Raw genomic sequence first — 19,004 nt, forward strand, 5'->3', positions numbered from 1 at the left:
TCAGCCCGAATTTTCATACATCTTCCTTTCTCCACTGTGGCAAACTTATTGATGCGTCAGCCCAAATATGAGTGTACAGATCCCACACATGCTAACCGAGGTGCTCCAAGGAGCTCTTGCTATCTATTTTTCATAGAAGACAAATTATTAATAATGATAAAGCCACGTCAGAAGCCCATCACCCCTCATGTAAGGGAACTGTCTACTAGAGGAACTTGGAAATGCTTCGAAGCCAGAAAATGTTAATAAAGGAAACAGGTTTAACAGGCAACTGGATTGAACATGGTTGAGTGAATATTACGCAGTAAGGAAAGCCATTTGGAATGTAACAGTATGTTTGTGGAGGGTGATGCAGAGCGGGGGAGAAGCACGAGGAAATAAAAGGAGCATTGTTAAGGTCGAACTGCCATGCAGCCAAGGCTACAAGAGACATGTGAAGCGGAGAGGCCGAAGGAGCACATGATGGTAAGATCATTATATGTATCATATAGTTGGCTGTGTGGGTGGAGGAGCAGAATAGCACGTATTTTCCTAGCAAGTTGTAGAATCCTAATGGTTTCGCTCTGGGCACAGAATAGAGGAGAACAGAGACCAGTGAGGAATGTTGGCATCAGTGTCTTCATTCTTCCCACAAAAATAAACTCCCCTAAGGAGACTTTTTTTATTAACAAGGGGAAATAAGACAAAGTTAGCTTTGCTTACCACTTTATAACTACAAAATCATTGCAATACTCTAATTCATTAATAAATCACCAGCATAACCAGGCAACTACCCCTAGCCTACTTAAAAATGAAATGTATCCTTCTGCTACACCTCTTAAGTATAGACATTGAAACAGGTTCACAGTCCCTTATCTGAAACTCCTAGGACAAAATGTGGGCATATACAGTATCTTACATTGGCACCTCAAGCAGAATCTGAGTCAGATAAAGACAGACTATAAATAACCTCACCATAAGTCAGGCCAGGTTTTGCAGCCAGATGACCTCAGGATAGGTCAGGATGGGGGAATTGTGGAGAAGGTACTGTGGGTCTGTTAAAAACCTGACTTTTATTTTAACGCATCTGTTTTATCACTTCATTTATATGATTCCTTAATTTCTCCATATATCCTAATTCATAACCAAAATTCCTGATACTCTCTTTCAACTAATATTTATGGAACTCCCATTACATATTAAGCATTATTCCACGCACCGTGTGACCAGCAGTAGATAAAAACAAAGTCTCTCACTTTGGGGAGTTGACAATAACTCCCTTTGGGCAATAGGAAAATTCATAGATGAGCTATAAGTGATTAAAGAATTCAGTTTGATTGTTAAATCTTGTCATGGCTCCTAAAGGGGACAGAGACCACATCCCAAATCATGCCCATCATATTTTGTGATATTAATGCCAAATGTAAGAATTTTATGATTAGGCTTGCTATACAGCTTTTTTATAGTATTAAGTTTTAGCAAACTATTTGGAATATACAGCACATTTGTAATCATACTCATCTCTTTCTAAAACTGCTTCTTGTGCCTTAGTATTTTTTCTTTGTCAGATTATAGCTTTATGTTATTTTCAAAAATGCAGATTTGGTTCTTCTTGATGATCCTCTATTTTTTGCCTTATTAATTTATGACCTTTATTATTCCCTTCAAAATCCTTCCTTATAGTTATATTGTTTTATCTGCATTTAGTTTTGGCTTCCTCATCCATATTCCTGAGTTGAATTTATTTTCCTTTTTTTTTTTTTTGTTTTTACATGAAGGCACTTAAGGCTATCAGTTTACTTCTAAGAACTGTTGTATCAACACCTCACGAGTTTTTGATATTGACGACTTTTATTATAGCTCAGTTCTAAATGTTTTAAATTTCCACTGCAATATTCTCTTTAACTACAGATGTTTATTAATAAATTTTGAAGGCTCCTGGCACATGTACTGTTGTCAGATAGTGACTTCTATAATATTGACTCTTTAAAATTTGATCAGACTTCTTTTGTAAATTAGCATAAGGTCAATTTTTGTAAATATTACATGTACTTGAAAAAAATATATACTCTGTCAGGTATAGGATTTTATATTTACCTATTAGATTTTCTGCATCAAGACTATCCAGCATGGTAGCCACTAACCAGATGGGGTTACTGACCACTTTAAATGTGGCAGATGATGTACTGTAAGTATGAAATACAAACTAGATTTCTAAGACTCACTATGAAGAGAATGTAAAACATCTCATGAATTTTATATCTCTTGAAATAGCATTTGGGGCAGTTTGGGTTACATAAAATATATTATTAAGTTTTCCTGTTTCCATAATTTTATTTATTTATTATTATTTTTATTTATTTATTTTTTTTTTGCGGTATGCGGGCCTCTCACTGTTGTGGCCTCCCCTGTCGCGGAGCACAGGCTCCGGACGCGCAGGCTCCGGACGCGCAGGCTCAGCGGCCATGGCTCACGGGCCCAGCCGCTCCGCGGCATATGGGATCCTCCCAGACCGGGGCACGAACCCGTATCCCCTGCATCGGCAGGCGGACTCTCAACCACTTGCGCCACCAGGGAGGCCCCATAATTTTAAATGTAGCTACTAGAAAAAATTTTAATTACATATGGAGCTGACATTAATTTCTATTAGACACAATCGTTCTCTATCCTTATTGTTGTCTGAGCCGAGATTAAAATCCTTTCACTATGGTTTTGGAGTTTTACATTTTTGCTTGTAATTCTCGGTTTTTGCTTTATATATTCCAAAGTTATTAAATCTTAAGTGGTTTTCCTATTTAATTAACTTCAGATCCTTTTTTATTCCTATTATTGCTTTTGCTTATAAATTCTACTTTGATATCAATATACCTGTTTATTTTCTACCTTTTTGTTATATTTTAGTAATATCTCAATAAGAGTTTAGCTGGGTTTCCCAATTTAATGTCTTTTTTTTTTAATGTCTTTATTGAATGTGTTACAGTATTGCTTCTGTTTTATGTTTTGGTTTTTTGGCCACGAGGCATGTGGGATCTTAGCTCCCTGACCAGGGATCAAACGTGCACCCCCTGCATTGGAAGGTGAAGTCTTAACCGTTGGACCACGAGGGAAGTCTCTAATGTCTTTTAATAAATAAGCTTAATCTGTTTATACTTATCGTGATTGATGTATTTAGATCTAATTCTATGATATTCTTTTGTGACTTTTTGCCACTCCCCCCCCCGCCCTTTTTTCTTCCTTCCTTCCTTCCTTCCACGGAATTAACACATTTTCTCTATTTCTCCTCACTTTTTCCTCTTCCTCCTTCTTTCCTGGCTCTTAAACTTATAAAATATATGTCTTTTTAACATGATGACTCATATTTTTTATACTAACACTTTTACAGTACTCTTACAATTTCACCTTAAAACTTTCCAACAAAGTCTGAAGTTTTTCAGTCTTTCTATTCCCCTGAACATGAAAACCCATTTGCTTCCTATCTTGTATCTTGTTATTGTATCAGCTACCTATTGTTACAACAATGCTGCAAAACAAAGAAACACAGTCAGTGGCATACAACAAAAAACATTTACATAGCTTAAGAGCCTGTGGGGTCTAGCTGGTCTGGACTAGGCTTGCATCTGTGGTCAGCTGGCTGGTTGGCTGGGGGTTGGGGGTGGTTGGCTGGTGTTGTCTATGTTGATTTGGCTTTGCCTCTTATGTCTCTTACATTCCTGGGCAGGTTATCCTGGGCAGATTTCCATGGCAAAGGTAGAGGTATAGAGTGGAAGCAGAACTGCACCAATGCTTTTACAGGACTCCGTGCAAGTTACATCTGCTAACATCCCACTGACAAAATCAAGTAACACAGCCAAACTCAGAATCAAGGAGGAAGAAAACTAACTCTGCCTCTTCAGTGAGGAAGTGCAAAATCACGTGGCAAAGGTGCATGAACTCAGAGAGGGGTAAAGAACTGAGATCATGACTGCAACCAGCCTATCACATTGAACTTTACCTTTCCTTTCCATCCCAAAAAGAAGTGATGTTTCCTATGAATAAATACATTTGACAAATTTTGTGTAATCATTTTTTTCATCCCACACCTTCTTCTGAATTATTATTTTTTTGCTGAAGTACATCTTCCATGGATGATAAACTCTCTTGGTCTTTGTAAGTCTGAAAATGTTTCTATTTTGCCTTCATTAAAGAATGCTAGTTTTAGCTGGGAGTAACATTTAGGCTGACTTATTTTCCCTCAGTATCTGACTCCTCTGTATCTTTTGATTGTTGCATATAATTCTCTTGTCTAAATTTTATTTCCTTATAGGTAGTAATGTGTCTTTTCTCTCAGGTAGTTTTTAATCTTTTTCTTTTTGAACAGGATGATAATGTTATCTGAATATGGATTCATTTTCCTTTGCCCTGATTGGATTTAGGGAAAATTAACAATCTGAGTATTAACAGACTGAATTGTGGAAAACTGTCAGCTCTTATTTATGTATAGCTTTTCCAACAATCCCTCCATTTGTCTTCTTTTGGAGCTACCTTATTAAAACTCTGCATTCACTTCCATATTCGCCAATGTTCCTTCATTCATATATATTTTAATGTTTTTCTTTGTGTTTTGGGTATGAGACAATTTCTCACACTATCATCTAATTCACAAATTTCCTCTTCAGTTGTGTCCAGCCTACAGTTTATGCCAATTGAGCTTGTTTCAATGATTATATTTTTTACTTGTAAGATTCCTCAATAGATTTTACATATGTTTCATTTCTCCATGTTTTTGTTTTGTAATTTCATATCCATTTCATGATGTGACTGGATATGTTTCCTTTAGCATCTTAAACATTCATATTTTAAAATGTCAGACTGGTCTACAAAATTTAATTTTATGTGCTGGGAATACATGTTCTGCCAAGAGATTCTGACATATTTTGAAATTTTAGTTCATGGGCTTAAAGTAGGTTTTACTTGTATTTTTATTTTTCTCTCTTCCCCACCCTTCTTCCTCCATTTGTACTCCTGGACCCCTACAGGGAGTCCAGAACCAAATCTTTGAGAACTTCTTTCCCTTCAGTGATTATTTTAGGACTATTTTAGACCTAATTACCAAGCTTTGGAATACCTTGGTTCTGCTCAATATTAGGATGCTACATATGTATTTTCTAGCATCATTATACTTAGCTTCCTCAAAAGGAGGCCCTAGATAGTGGTCAGCAGCAGCAGGCTTTTATGTGTGAACAGTTGGGAAGAGTCACATTCTAGCTGCCTCTGATGTCAAGCAGTTAAACTTGGCTCCAGTATCCAATCCTGTGTAATATTTCTAGTTTCTACTACTTCACAGGAACCCTTTTTTTTTTTTTTTTTTTTTTTTCCGTACGTGGGCCTCTCACTGTTGTGGCCTCTCCCGTTGCGGAACACAGGCTCCGGACGCGCAGGCTCAACGGCCATGGCTCACGGGCCCAGCCGCTCTGCGGCATGTGGGATCTTCCCAGACGGGGGCACGAACCCATGTCCCCTGCATCGTCAGGCGGACTCTCAACCACTGCGCCACCAGGGAAGCCCGGAACCAATTTCTTAAGTACCGCTATCTGCTTCTAGACTCAGAACCCAGGTGGTCCATGGTTTCAGCCTCACTCACCAATTTACATTTTTATTCTATTTTTGGTTCCACGAGATGCTTTGTTTGAGCCTGGCTGTCTCTTGGTTCACTTTTTTGTTTTATCTAATAGTAGTAGTAGTACTAGTATGTGTTAGGAGACAGTACATCAAAGCATGAACTATGCCTTCTTGATCAGAAGTCTACATGGAATGTTCAAACACAAACCCACATATACTCACACACCCCAAAACAAACCACAAAAAAACCCATACACATTCTTTCTGGCCTTGAGTGACTGATCTTCTTGTTCATTTTCTATTTCCGATGAAACTTTTAAGTCAAATGACATATTTAGTGATACTAATGACTAAACAAACTGTTACCTTCCAAAGACTACTGTAAATTATGGTTCAAAGCCATTTAATCTTGGGAACGTTTAGGTATATTTTATTTCAAAGAACCAAAGAGTTAAGTGCCACTGATATGCAGCTTGGAATTCAATTTCTTCTTATGAAAATCCAGTTATTAAGTTACTAAAACTCAAAATGCTTTTGGGGGGTCATGGAGGATGAATGACTTTCAGAATAGCCTGAGAGTCATGAATAAAGAAAAACATTGCTGTGTTTATTTAGAGAGTATTACCCCTTGGAGCCAGCGTTTGCAGTAATGCATTTTACATTAGCGTGCCACATCAGGAAATCCTGACTTTTTTTGGTGCCAAGGGGGTAATTAATATCAGTTCATGTTCTCAAAATAGTTGTGTTTATGTGGGAATGAGGACTGAGCACTAACATGTTGAGCTTGAGGTATGAAAGCTTGCTGTGAAGCAAAATCTTGGAAAAGAATGGAATACTGAAATTAATGAACAGGAAATAGGATTTCTATGGAGAGAATAATATTAGGACCGAAAAGAAAGCCACAGCCACACTTCCTTGTTTTTAATTTACTAAGCATTAACAGAAATAATTCCCTAGTATACTCATATCAATAGAAGATAAAATCCTTGATAGCCATGAACAGTATTTTGATCCATGATATCAGGAGTCTTAAAAGTGAAAAAATTTGATGTGTATGAAAAAGTATATGAAAAATGGTCACTATTCCAAAATATCCTTCCATAGCTAATACAGTTACACCTCCTGCAGATAGTAAATTCTTTATATTTGACCTAAAGCTGAAAATAAGAGCTACTATAGGTGTAAAATCAGAATGCTTTTAGTATTATACACCTTTTTTTTTCTCCCAAAAGAAAAGTTGGCAGGGAAATTAGAATCAATGTACACACTTCATATAGTGAAAATCAGAAAACTAAGGAAATATCAAGAAAACATTAGAGAAAAAAATCCAAAGAACAAGTTAAAGCAGAAGCCAAAATAAAGTTAAAAACCGAAGAGATTTTATAAAGTCCTACCTAATGTAATTCTCAAAATAAGTACTTAGAAAACATGCTATTTATAAAATTTATAACTATAAAGATGCCAAAAAATAATAGTATGTATATTTTCCCCAGTATTTTAAAATTAACTAAATCTATTGTTACTAAATATAGCATTCAATTAATTCACGTGATGGAAAGCAGAGGATGATCTTAAAGGAAATATAATGGATTCTGTCCTATTTCATTAGTCAAGAATATGAACTGAATGACCATGAAGTACACTCCACACACAATACACTAATCTGTCATTCCTAAAAACTGTGACCCCAGACAGACTATGTCGTAGGGTAGTATGAACTGGCCCTCCACTATGTGACCCTACGTTAGAGTACGGGGTTTGCGGCTGTAACAAAGAGCCTAATGTGACAGAAGTGTTACTTCTCTCATGTCAACATCCAAGCAGATAGGCAGTAGGGAGATTCATGAGACAGAACATTCAGGAGACTTTTCATTCTATCTAGCTGCACTGCCATTCTCTATAGAGTATTTTTCTAATCTAGAAGGCCAAACCTCCCCACTAATATGTCATATGCCAGCCCTTGGGAAATGAAAAAAAATATGGAGCACACTTTTAAAAATGTAATCTAGAAGCTACACATATCACTCCAGCTCACATCCCACTGGCTGAACTTAAAGTCATATGACCACACCTAGCTGCAAAGGAGGCTGTAAAATGTAGTCATTGGGTAGGCAGCCATGTGCCCACCCAAAACTTGGGGATTATTTTTAAAAGGAAAGGAGAATATTGGGGAATAATCAGTATTCCCTAACAGAGACCAAATATATTTGATATCTCTCAAATATCAAAACCTTGATATTTCTCAAGGTTTTTCATTCAGCTATTTTTTTTTTTTTTTTTTTTGCGGTATGCGGGCCTCTCACTGTTGTGGCCTCCCCCGTCGCGGAGCACAGGCTCCGGACGCGCAGGCTCCGGACGCGCAGGCTCAGCGGCCATGGCTCACGGGCCCAGCCGCTCCGCGGCATATGGGATCCTCCCAGACCGGGGCACGAACCCGTATCCCCTGCATCGGCAGGCGGACTCTCAACCACTTGCGCCACCAGGGAGGCCCATCATTCAGCTATTTTAACATTAATTATTTATAACGTACCGTCTCATGAAAAACCTCTCAGTAGGTTATCAGTTAAAGATTATAGTCTAAACATAAATGCACTGATCACATATCTAAGTTCTGAAACTAAACATCTCTATCAGGAAAAAGATAAAATAAAAAAGATATATACACATTTATCTACATATATACAAGTACATAATACACACACATATATATATATGAATGTATATGTATGTGTATGTATAATATCCCCCTTTCATTCTCAGAAGTTTCCCAGATTGAGCAATAAATTAAATGATCACCCTATTTATAGGTCTACTGAATTAATGAAAACTATATTGCATTGTCTACTTCCAAGACATGAAGTTTTAAACAATAAAAAAGTTTACATTGATTAAAAAAATTTTTTTTGTAATAGTAGTCAAACTGAGATGCTTTGGGGTAGCCATGGAGAAAATTAATTAGTAGGGTACAAAAAATTACAGAGCTTGAAAACATCAGCAAGCAAAAATCTTCAAGAGGTTCCAGTTCTCTATAAATACACATTTCAGTAATTCTCTTACACATTCAGTAATTCTCTTATTAAGAAGCCACTCATTGTTTATACCCTTGCAGTTAACTCTTAGCCAATAAAAAACCCCTTGTGAGGGGGGAAAAACTCGTAACTTTATGAAAATTAAGTGACGTATACTTAAATATAACTAGTCTTTGAAATGACATAAATCAAACATGCCTTAACTATAATTAATGTTTTAAATAAGGTGACAAAATAAGGTGACAGATCAGTCGGTTTATTCAATAAATGATGTTGAAACAACTGGTTATCCATATAGGAAAAAAGTTAATGCTCTAAATCCTACCATGTAAAATAAATTTTAGAAAAATTCAAAAAGTATGGGGAATATTTTTATGGATGATTGTAAAGCTATGAAATTGAATATGTAAAGTCTTAAAACTTTAATACAGCGAAAGGCAGTATAACTAAAGTTAAAAAATAGACTGAAGAGGGCCTCCCTGGTGGCGCAGTGGTTGAGAGTCCGCCTGCCGATGCAGGGGATACGGGTTCGTGCCCCGGTCTGGGAGGATCCCATATGCCGCGGAGCGGCTGGGCCCGTGAGCCATGGCCGCTGGGCATGCGCATCCGGAGCCTGTGCTCCGCAACGGGAGAGGCCACAGCAGTGAGAGGCCCACATACCGCAAAAAAAAAAAAAAAAAAAAAATAGACTGAAGAGATGTGCAACATATAGAGGCAGAGAATTAACATTTGCAAATGTTGCATATATAATTTCATATATTTGCACATATGTCCTTACATTTCCTATCTCTCTTACATCCCAAAAGAAAAACAGACAAAGAACATTAAAAGGCATTTCACAGCAAAAAATAATAAAGTGTCTTTAAGTATCTGAAAAGATGCTCAAACTTACAAATTCTGAGGTAGCATTTTTTTAAAGCATACTAGAATTGCAAAAATTAGCTAGGCTAATAATCTGGTGTTAGCAAGGATATGTCTTTTAGGAAGACAAAAATGTACATAGCCTTACACCTAACAGAAATTTACTGTATAGAAATACCCCAACAATCATACAAAAACAAAACCAAAAACCTAGCCAGATAGTTTATGACAACTTTGTTTCTGCAGCTGTAAAAAAAAAAAAAAAAAATAAATAAATAAATAAATCTGGAACAATACAGGAATAAGGAGCATCCAAGATATTTTTAACCTTAAAAAAAAGTTACAAAAGTGTGGCTAGTATAAGTCCATTTTTGTTTAAAAAGACAAAAGAATAATATGTTGGCTTATGTGTGTAAAATCAAGCTGGAAGAAATGTATCAAACCTTTTTAGTAAGTGTTACCTTTAAGAGATGAAATTATGGAAAATGTTCACTTGCTATATACTTTTGCTAATATCTTAATTATTTAACATAAATGACTTTTTAAAATGAAAGGAAAGGCAGTGATTTAGTCGTACAAATTCTGAGATGGTTTCTTATTCATTGTTAACACTGAAAATACAAAATTTCAGGAGCAGGAAGCACCCTGGTACCAAGGTGTCACTTTAAAAAGTACTTATCCTTTAGAGATACTTACTGAAGCAATTAAAGGACATAGGGTTTGCTTCAATTTGTGGGTGAATGTACAGGCAACACAAGATTGGCCATGAGTTGCTAAGTGTGCATAAATTAGGTTTCTGGTACATGTGGATCTTTATACCATTCTCTCCACTTTGATGTATGTCTGAAAATTCCATTAAAAAATTAAAAACAAAACCGCAATTTGCCACCACAACTCTACAGAATACTACTAACATCTTCTCAAACAACTAAACAAGCACAGTTAAATATTTTTAAATGTTTATCAATAATCACCCTGCTCTATTCTTAGTAATATTTTGCTTCTGAAATTTCATGGGATGGTATGATATTTCTTCGTAATAATACATTTTGCTAAAACGAAACTTCCAGCTTTGGAATATATATAGTCTATATGGCAATGTCACACTTGGTAGAAAGCTATTGGTAAAGTTATGCTTCTTACAAGGTGTCAAAGGAGTAAGGTAATTTTTGTCACCACCAATTAAAAACTTTTACGAAACAGGACTGTTATAGAACAATTAAACCTTGCAAATGCACTAGTCTCCAGGAAGAAAGTCCTGGAGGAAATTCTGCTTATTAAAATTGCAATTTTAGTTTCCATTAAAAGAGAATAAGACAACAGAAGATGGGCTTGCAAGACAAATTATTTCTTAATGTCAGTTGAGCTTATTTCAAATGAGATAGCATATCTACACCAGGTTGGGTTCAGTACAATTTTGTCTCTTCAACTCATTTATCTAATTCAGTCATCTTGATTATGGCCTCATGGACTTCATTTTCAGAGAAAGAATTCTGTAACAAACAGCCCACACACATGCTGATTACTGAACAGTTAATTCTAATTAACTTGGGCATGACAGGAGAATTTTGATAAAGTCCTACAATACAAATATAGTCTGCTTATACTAGGCTAACTTATATAAAAAACCCACAGCATAGTCTCCAGACAAAACAAGAGAGTCAAAGAGATCTAATTTAAAACAACAAATGAGAAAATTAAAATCACAAATAATTTATTCTTCCGTTAGAGTTGATACAGTTTTAAATAGCAACAAAGTACACAGTGGTGGAAAATTGGCACAGAACCTAAAAGCGTTTCCATCACAATAAGGCTGTCCATGCTTTATGTGTTCAAACTTGATGTCCATTTTCTACTGACCATGTTGAAAAAAACCCTATTCTGACCTTAAAACACACACACTCTCTTTCATACACACACAGAGACACATTAAAATCTCTCCTTTTGATTACAGTATGTTGAGAACAGTACATTTTGCTTATTCAGATTTATCGCACCCCTTCTGTTTTGTTTCCAGTTAGAAGTGGGGAAAAAACAATTCAATTATAAAGAATATACCCTATTCCCTGGGCTCAGGCAACTGTGATGAAAATAGCAACTTACCTTTGGGCTAGATCTTTTCAGATTATGCTTAAGTAACTGTGGTTATAAACTTCTCAATGCATGACTTCCTGCCCAATGCAATATCCCTGAAATCACCTAAGACAGTCAGGCACAGGACAGTCTCAAATATGATTAAGTATACCATGCTAATAAACAAAGTGATCTGAAATGCAACCTCTATGCTTTTAATACAGATCAGAATAAACACCATCAATAAGCGTTTTCCTAAACATCTCTACATTATATTAACCAACATAAAAAAGGGAAAAACTTAGAAGTGTTCCTTCCTTTATAAATGGCATTATTTCCAGTCAATAAAGGTTTGTAAAGTCTCCTGAACTATTCTTATTATATAAACCAATTATCCTTCTAATGTTAAAAAATAAAGTTACTGAATCAACATTGACTCTTCTTTCTTTGACATCATTTATAAAATGTTTTGATATTACTAAGTTCCCTGATTACTCAAACAAGGTAAAATTAACACTTTCATTTTCAGTTATTGCTCTTTTAGGAGAGGATTACCACTTCATTTACATGAAACTGTTAGCAAGATTCTTCAGATCCAACATGAAGTAATTCTTATTGCCTCACATTTTAAAACTGTATTATAAATGATCTTTTATAAAAAGGTTTTAACCCACAAAACTGGAAAGCTTTTAAAAAATGTCTTTTTACGTAAAACTGTATCACAGTGCCCTTGATTATCTAACACATAAAAGGGATCTGAATTTTCTCTAAAGAACATAACAGTGGACATATGGTGTGCTTTGTCTTCTCCCTCACCTTCAGCTTCACAGAACACCACTTTGAGACCAACACAATCAAGCATCCACCATGCTCCAATCCCCATTAACAGAGGACTTCTGATTCTGTCCAGTGCGTAGTGTACCTCCTTGCATATTCACCACATGAAATAAACATAATATACAAAATATTGCTGCTGTAAAAAGTGTACATTTCCCTCTTCCCCTTACAAAAGAATCTGTGGAAAAGTATTAAATTCCCTTAACCTTCATAAACATACAAAGCTGTTCACACCTTTCAGTCTGTAACAGTCCATTTGAAATACTGTTCCGAAATCATTGCAAATTGGTTATGCCATTCTATTTTCTGTCCAATGTTGCCATCTAGAGTAGACATGTGAAATCAAGAGTATTTTTGCGCTACTAAAGCCTTTTATAACTAAGCCACAAAGGCTGTTTACTGATGAAACAGCCACTTATCCACAAGGTTTTTCCAAAAACTAGATGGAATGGAAGGGTCTCTTCACAGGGAGGTGTCCACAGTGCTGAGGCGACAATATGGCTGCTAACAGATTCTGGCTATTGGAATGTAAGTACTTTTCACTGCTGGTAATTTCCATACTGTCCCTAAAAGATAAATTAAAAAATATAATTAGATCATAGTTTGACCATAACAGTTCGGCACAGAAAATTACAAATCAATCTTAACACTGTCATACTACAAAAGCAACTACAATCACAACAAACAAAAACCGTTACATATAATATTTAGGTACAGAGTATCTCTGTAATTTCTTCTGATATTACGGTCAACTGCAAATGGATTTCAAAGTCTATGAGCCTAGAACAGCACCTATCAGAGTGAGAACTTAGATGTTTGGTGAATTTTATTGAACTGAATCAAGAATGAGTGAGAAGTTCTGGTTCTAAATGCTGGCATAGCATATACTAGTGTGTCAATTATATTCTAGTACAAGTTTGTGACTGTTTAGATTATTATAGTGACTTATGAATTAACACCAAGGGTATTTGGGAAAAGTAGCAAGGATGGAAAGATATCTGGGAGATAAAGGGAAAAGAACCTTCTAGCCACACTATGGAATTTGGGCCTCTTCCTGAGGCCAATGAGGTATTCACAGAGGTATTCAGACAGGCAGCTGGTACATAAGATCAAAGAAAGATTGTTTTTGATTTTTTTGCTTTTAGTAAGGTAGACTTGAAGGGCCTGTAGGCTGACAGGAAGGGAAAGAAAATGAAGCACAGGTATAAAAGAGGTAATGAATGAAGTAACAAAATTCTACAAGGGAGGTAAACAGTGTTCAGTATACAGCCGTTAAGGCTAGCTTTTGGAGAAGAGAAGGAACATCTTTTCCTTCAGAAGAGAAGAAAGGTAGAAGAAAAGAGGAATGTACTAGAAAAAAATTTCTTTTAATAACAAAAATGTCTTAAATGTGTTTATAATAGATGCTCATAAAAGCACTTGGGCACATAATCAGTAAACTGTTTCCTTTGACTAAATATCCCCCTCTAAGTCAAATTAACTTTTATATCAAGGAAGTATTCTATAGTTGAAAGCCTTCTGCACAATAAGAAATAGTAGGGTGCGGGTATATAAAACAACATTGGTAAAATGCCGATAATTATTGAATTTGGTTGGTGGGTACACAGGGATTCATGATGCTCCTCTTTTTGCTGTCTTTGTTGAAAAATTCCTATAATACCAAGTTTAAAGTAAGAAATGCTTAGCATACAGGAACTTACTGTTCAATTGTTACATTATCTAAATACTGAGTTTAAGTCCCAACTCTACTGTTGCCTTTTCACTTGAGCCCAAGGAAAGCTCTTTGAGATTCAGTTTCTTCACCTATAAGGTGGGACTGTAACACACTCATCCCTGGCTCTCAATTTTCTTTCTGTTTAAGGTTACACTAGTTCTACCTCATTTATTTGTTAGGACACTTAAATAAGAGAGGACATGAGAAAGAGCTTTCAAAAATTATAAAGAAGTATAAGTAAGCAAGCCTCAATGCTGGAAGGAAATGCTCCTGCAGTGAGTATGTGTGATGAGATATTAATGATGAAAGCAAGTTGCACATATTATGAATGACGTGAAAGCAGAAGAGAGGTTAAGAACTGGTGTGCTATATAGATAAAAGCTATAATGTATCTAACTATAGCATGAATTACTTGATGATAGGGACTAGGTCTTATCCATTCTTATGCTCCAAGTATTGAAGAGTGCCTGACACATAATAAGACTTCTTCAATAATGTACACCAAATATGATATTCAAGCAATTACAAACATTTACTGAGCAAATACTATATGCTCATCACCATAAATTTGAAAAACAGGGAAGGTAAGACTTACAAATAAAGTATAATTGCAGAACAAGGTCTACAAGAGTTCAGAAAGGAAAAGGCTATCGCAGCTAAAATGATTTGAAAAATATTTCAGAGACTGTGAGAGGCTTAAGAAAATAGTAAAATTTGAATGGCAGAGAAAAGAAAAAGGGGCACTTCAAATAGAAGAAACAGCTGAAGCAAAAGAATGGAGAAAAAATAGGTAAAAAATGCTTAGGAAATTGGAGAGTAAAAAAGAATATACAATAATCAGGACTAGAAGCTATTGATTATTTGTTAACACAGAGCTTGAAGTAATGGATACGAGAAGTCTGGCTAATATCAACAATAGCCGACTCTTAATATATCTCAATAACTTAATATATCTCAATAATATATCTCAATAAAACAATATATCTCGGGGCTTCCCTGGTGGCGCAGTGGTTGAGAGTCTGCCTGCCGATGCAGGGGACACGGGTTCGAGCCCCAGTCTGGGAGGATCCCACATGCCGCGGAGCGGCTGGGCCCGTGAGCCATGGCCGCTGAGCCTGCGCGTCCGGAGCCTGTGCTCCGCAACGGGAGAGGCCACAGCAGTGAGAGGCCCGTGTACCACAAAAAAAAAAACAAAAAAAAACAATATATCTCAATAACTCTTAATATATCTCAATAACTTGTACCATGTGTCAAACACTGTAACAAGTGCTTTGTGTCCATCTGTTACCTGTGCAGTAAATATGATATCCATTTTATGGATGAAGAAATTGAAGCACTGAGAATTTAAGTAACTTGACCCATACCAGATCACTTTGCTAGGACAAAATCAAATCACAGGCAAGCCTAAAAAAATACTGTATATCTGCGACCATCAGCAAATTCTAGGGTTAAAAGTATGGGTTTGAGAAGCAGAAATCAATGCCTAGTTTTAATTCTCCCACTTACCAGTTTCTTGTCCTTGAGGCAAGATATCTACCTTCCCTTTCTTATTTATTTATTTGGTTGCACCGGGTCTTAGTTGTGGCATGCATGTGGCATCTAGTTCCCTGGCCAGGGATCGAACCTGGGCCCCCTGCATTGGGAGTGTGGAGTCTTCACCACTGCGCCACCAGGGAAGTCCCCTACCTTCCCTTTCTTGACTGTCTCATCCAAAAAGTGAGGATAATCATGATTTCTCTTCAAACAGTTGCTCAAGAAGAAAAGCACGACAGCGCTCTGCAAAGTGCTGGTGTGGCTGGAGGCAGGGGCGTCATGAAGGGCCCAGTCCCTGGGTCTTAGCCACTCAGCTCGGCCCTGCTTACCCGTCATCTTGGGTGGATCACTCCAACTCTCTAAGCCTCGGCTTCTCTCTCTCTTTACTTCTTCAGCTTCTTTGTTTGTAAATTACAAAATTCCTCTGACTAGTAAAGAATAAATGGGAGAGGAGGCAAGAAGACAGCATGGGAGGATCCTTCATCCCATCATGAACTTAGGAGATGTTAATGGTATAAACAAAGATAAGGCAGTGGTCAGAGAGAAGTGGATAGATTCAAGAATGTTGAAGGAAGTCAGGCTAACAAGATTTTGTCATTTATTAGATGGGGAGAGGGAGGAAGACTTAAGCATCAAATGTGGCACGTGGCATTCTAACTTGGCGATAGTGCCCCTCTCTCTAAGAGAGAGCACAGAAAGGAGGAATGTGTGGGTACAAAAACTATGAATTCGTTTTGGTTATGTGAAATTGACATGATATTTCCAAGTGCAGATGACTACTAGGCACCTGACTTTCAGAAGAGAAAGTCAGACTAGAAATAGAGATTTGAGAGTCAACAGCATGGTAAATTAAAACCATGTGCGTAAATGAGATTTTCTAGGGAGTGTATGGAGTGAAGAGTCCCTAGACTGAGCAATAAATTTCTTTCTTTCTTAAAAGTATTCTGTCCCAGTACTTTTTAGGGGTTTCTTTCTCTATTCTTACAATCACCATTCAAATTTAGTAAGTGAAGGCCCTACATATTCACTCACCAGTATTTGACTACTCAATGTGTTCTACTAGGTGATGGAGACTCAACAGTGATAAAAAACAGATGTGGTGATGTCTTTAAAGAACTGACATCCTAGGGGAAGAGGGTATGATAATAAACAATAACTACATAATCTGTCACATGGAGATAAATGCTATGCTGAAAAATAAAAGCATCTAACACCATATTTCATGAAATTTTCCTTCTAAGATCAGGAACAAAGCAGGGATGTCCCCTCTCACCACTCTTTTTCTACACTGTACTGAAATCCCTAGTTTATGCAGTAAGAAAAAGAAACAAAGGTAAACAGATTGGAAAAGAAGAAATAAAACTGTCTTTGTTCACAGATGACATGATTGTTTAGGTAGAAAATCCCAAGGAATCAACCAAAGAAACTCCTGAAACTAATGAGCAAGGTTGCAGGATACGAGGTTAACAGAGAAAATTCCCCTATACACTAGCAATGAATAAGTCCAATTTGAAATTAAAAACAATACCATCTACATAAGCACTCCCCAAAATTGAATACTTAGGTATAAATCTAACAAAATATATAGAGAGAACTGTATGAGAAAAACTAAAAAATTAATGAAAGAAATCAAAGAACTAAATAAATGCAGAGTTGTTCCATGTTCATGGATAGGAAAATCAATATTGTTGTGACGTCAGTTCTTCCCAACTTGATCTAAAGATTCAACACAATCCCAATCAAAATCCCAGCAAGCAAGTTATTTCTGGATATTGAAAAAATAATTCTAAAATTATATGGAGAGGTAGAAGACCCAGAATACCCATACAATATTGGAGGAGAAGAACAAAGTCAGAGGAATGACTATTCAACTGCAAGACTTAATATAAAGCTACGGCAATCAAGACAATATGATATTGGTGAAAGAACAGAAAAATAGATCAATGGAACCGAACAGAGAGCCCAGAAATAGACCCACATACAGTCAACTGATCTTTGGCAAAGGAGCAAAGGTAATACAATAGTGCAGAGATAGTCTTGTCAACAAATGGTGCTAGAACAACTGGACATCCGTGTACAAAAAAATGAAATTTAGACACAAATCTTAACAATTAAGATTTTCTTCATTCAGAACATTAACTCAAATAGGACCTTTACCTAAATGTAAAATAGAAAACTATCTAACTCCTAGAAGATAACATGAAAAAAAATGTAGATGACCTTTAGTTTTGGAGTGACTTTATAGATACAACACCAAAGGCGTGATCCATGAAAGAAATAACTGATAAACTGGACTTCATTAAAATTAAAATCTACTCTAAGACAATATCAAAAAAATGAGAAGATAAGCCAAGAAGACAAGGCAGTATTTGCAAAAGACACTACTGATAAGGACTGTTATCTAAACTATGCAAAAAACTCTTAAAACTCAACAGTAAGAAAATGAACAACCCTATCAAAAAATGGGCCAAAGACCTGAACAGACGCCTCACCAAAGAAGATATAAAGATAGCAAGTGAGCATACTGAAAAGGTGTCTACATCACATGTCACTGGGGAAATGCAAAGTAAAACAACAATGAGATACCCCATAAACTTACTGGAATGGCCAAAATTCTGAACACTGATAACAGCAAATGCTGATGAAGATGTGGAGTTAACAGGAACTCTCATTCATTGCTGGTGAGAATACAATATGGTATAGCCACTACACAAGATAGTATGGCAGTTTCTTACAAAACTAAATATACTATTACCATATAATCCAAAAATCATGCTCACTCCTAGGCATTTATCCAAATGAGTTGAAATTTTATGTTCACACAAAAACCTGCTCATGGAAGTTTATAGCAGTTTCACTCACAATTGCCAAAACTTGAAAGCAACCAAGATGTCTTTCAATAAATGAATGGTATATCCAGACAATGGGCTACTATCCAGTGCTAAAAAGAAACACTTTATCAAGTCATGAGAAGACTTTAAATGCATATTATTAAGTGAAAAGCCCATCTGAAAAGGCTACATACTACATGATTCCAAGTGCATGACATTCTGGAAAACGCAAACTATGTAGATCAGTAGGAAGGATAGAGGGATGAATAAAGGGAGCACAGAGGATTTTTAAAGAAATGAAACTCTTCTGTATGGTATTATAATGGTGGATACAGGTCATTATATATTTGTCAAAATGCACAGACTGTACAACACCAAGAGTGAATCTAATGTAAGTTATGGACCTGGGGTGGTAGGTTTATTGATTATAACAGATGCACCACTAGGGTGTGGGATGTTGATAATGGAGTAGGCTATGTATGTGTAGGGGTAGGGAGTAAATGGAAACTCTCTGTACTTTCTTCTCAATTTTGCTGTGAACGTAAAACT

At 36.4% G+C, this 19,004-nt stretch overlaps 1 protein-coding gene across 3 annotated transcripts in view; it reads right to left on the bottom strand.

Annotated features, from left to right (window-relative positions):
• Positions 1-11,164: 11,164 nt before the first annotated feature.
• SS18 (SS18 subunit of BAF chromatin remodeling complex) overlaps positions 11,165-19,004 on the bottom strand; it is a 76,238-nt gene continuing 68,398 nt past the window's right edge. For all 3 annotated transcript variants that reach the window (XM_060118131.1, XM_060118132.1, XM_060118130.1), the window contains one exon: positions 11,165-12,943. In XM_060118131.1, coding sequence (XP_059974114.1) covers positions 12,917-12,943 — 27 coding nt within the window. In that variant the 3' untranslated portion in view covers positions 11,165-12,916. The remainder of the gene's footprint in view (positions 12,944-19,004) is intronic.

Source organism: Mesoplodon densirostris, chromosome 15, assembly GCF_025265405.1.
Source record: "Mesoplodon densirostris isolate mMesDen1 chromosome 15, mMesDen1 primary haplotype, whole genome shotgun sequence".
NCBI lineage: Eukaryota > Metazoa > Chordata > Mammalia > Artiodactyla > Ziphiidae > Mesoplodon > Mesoplodon densirostris.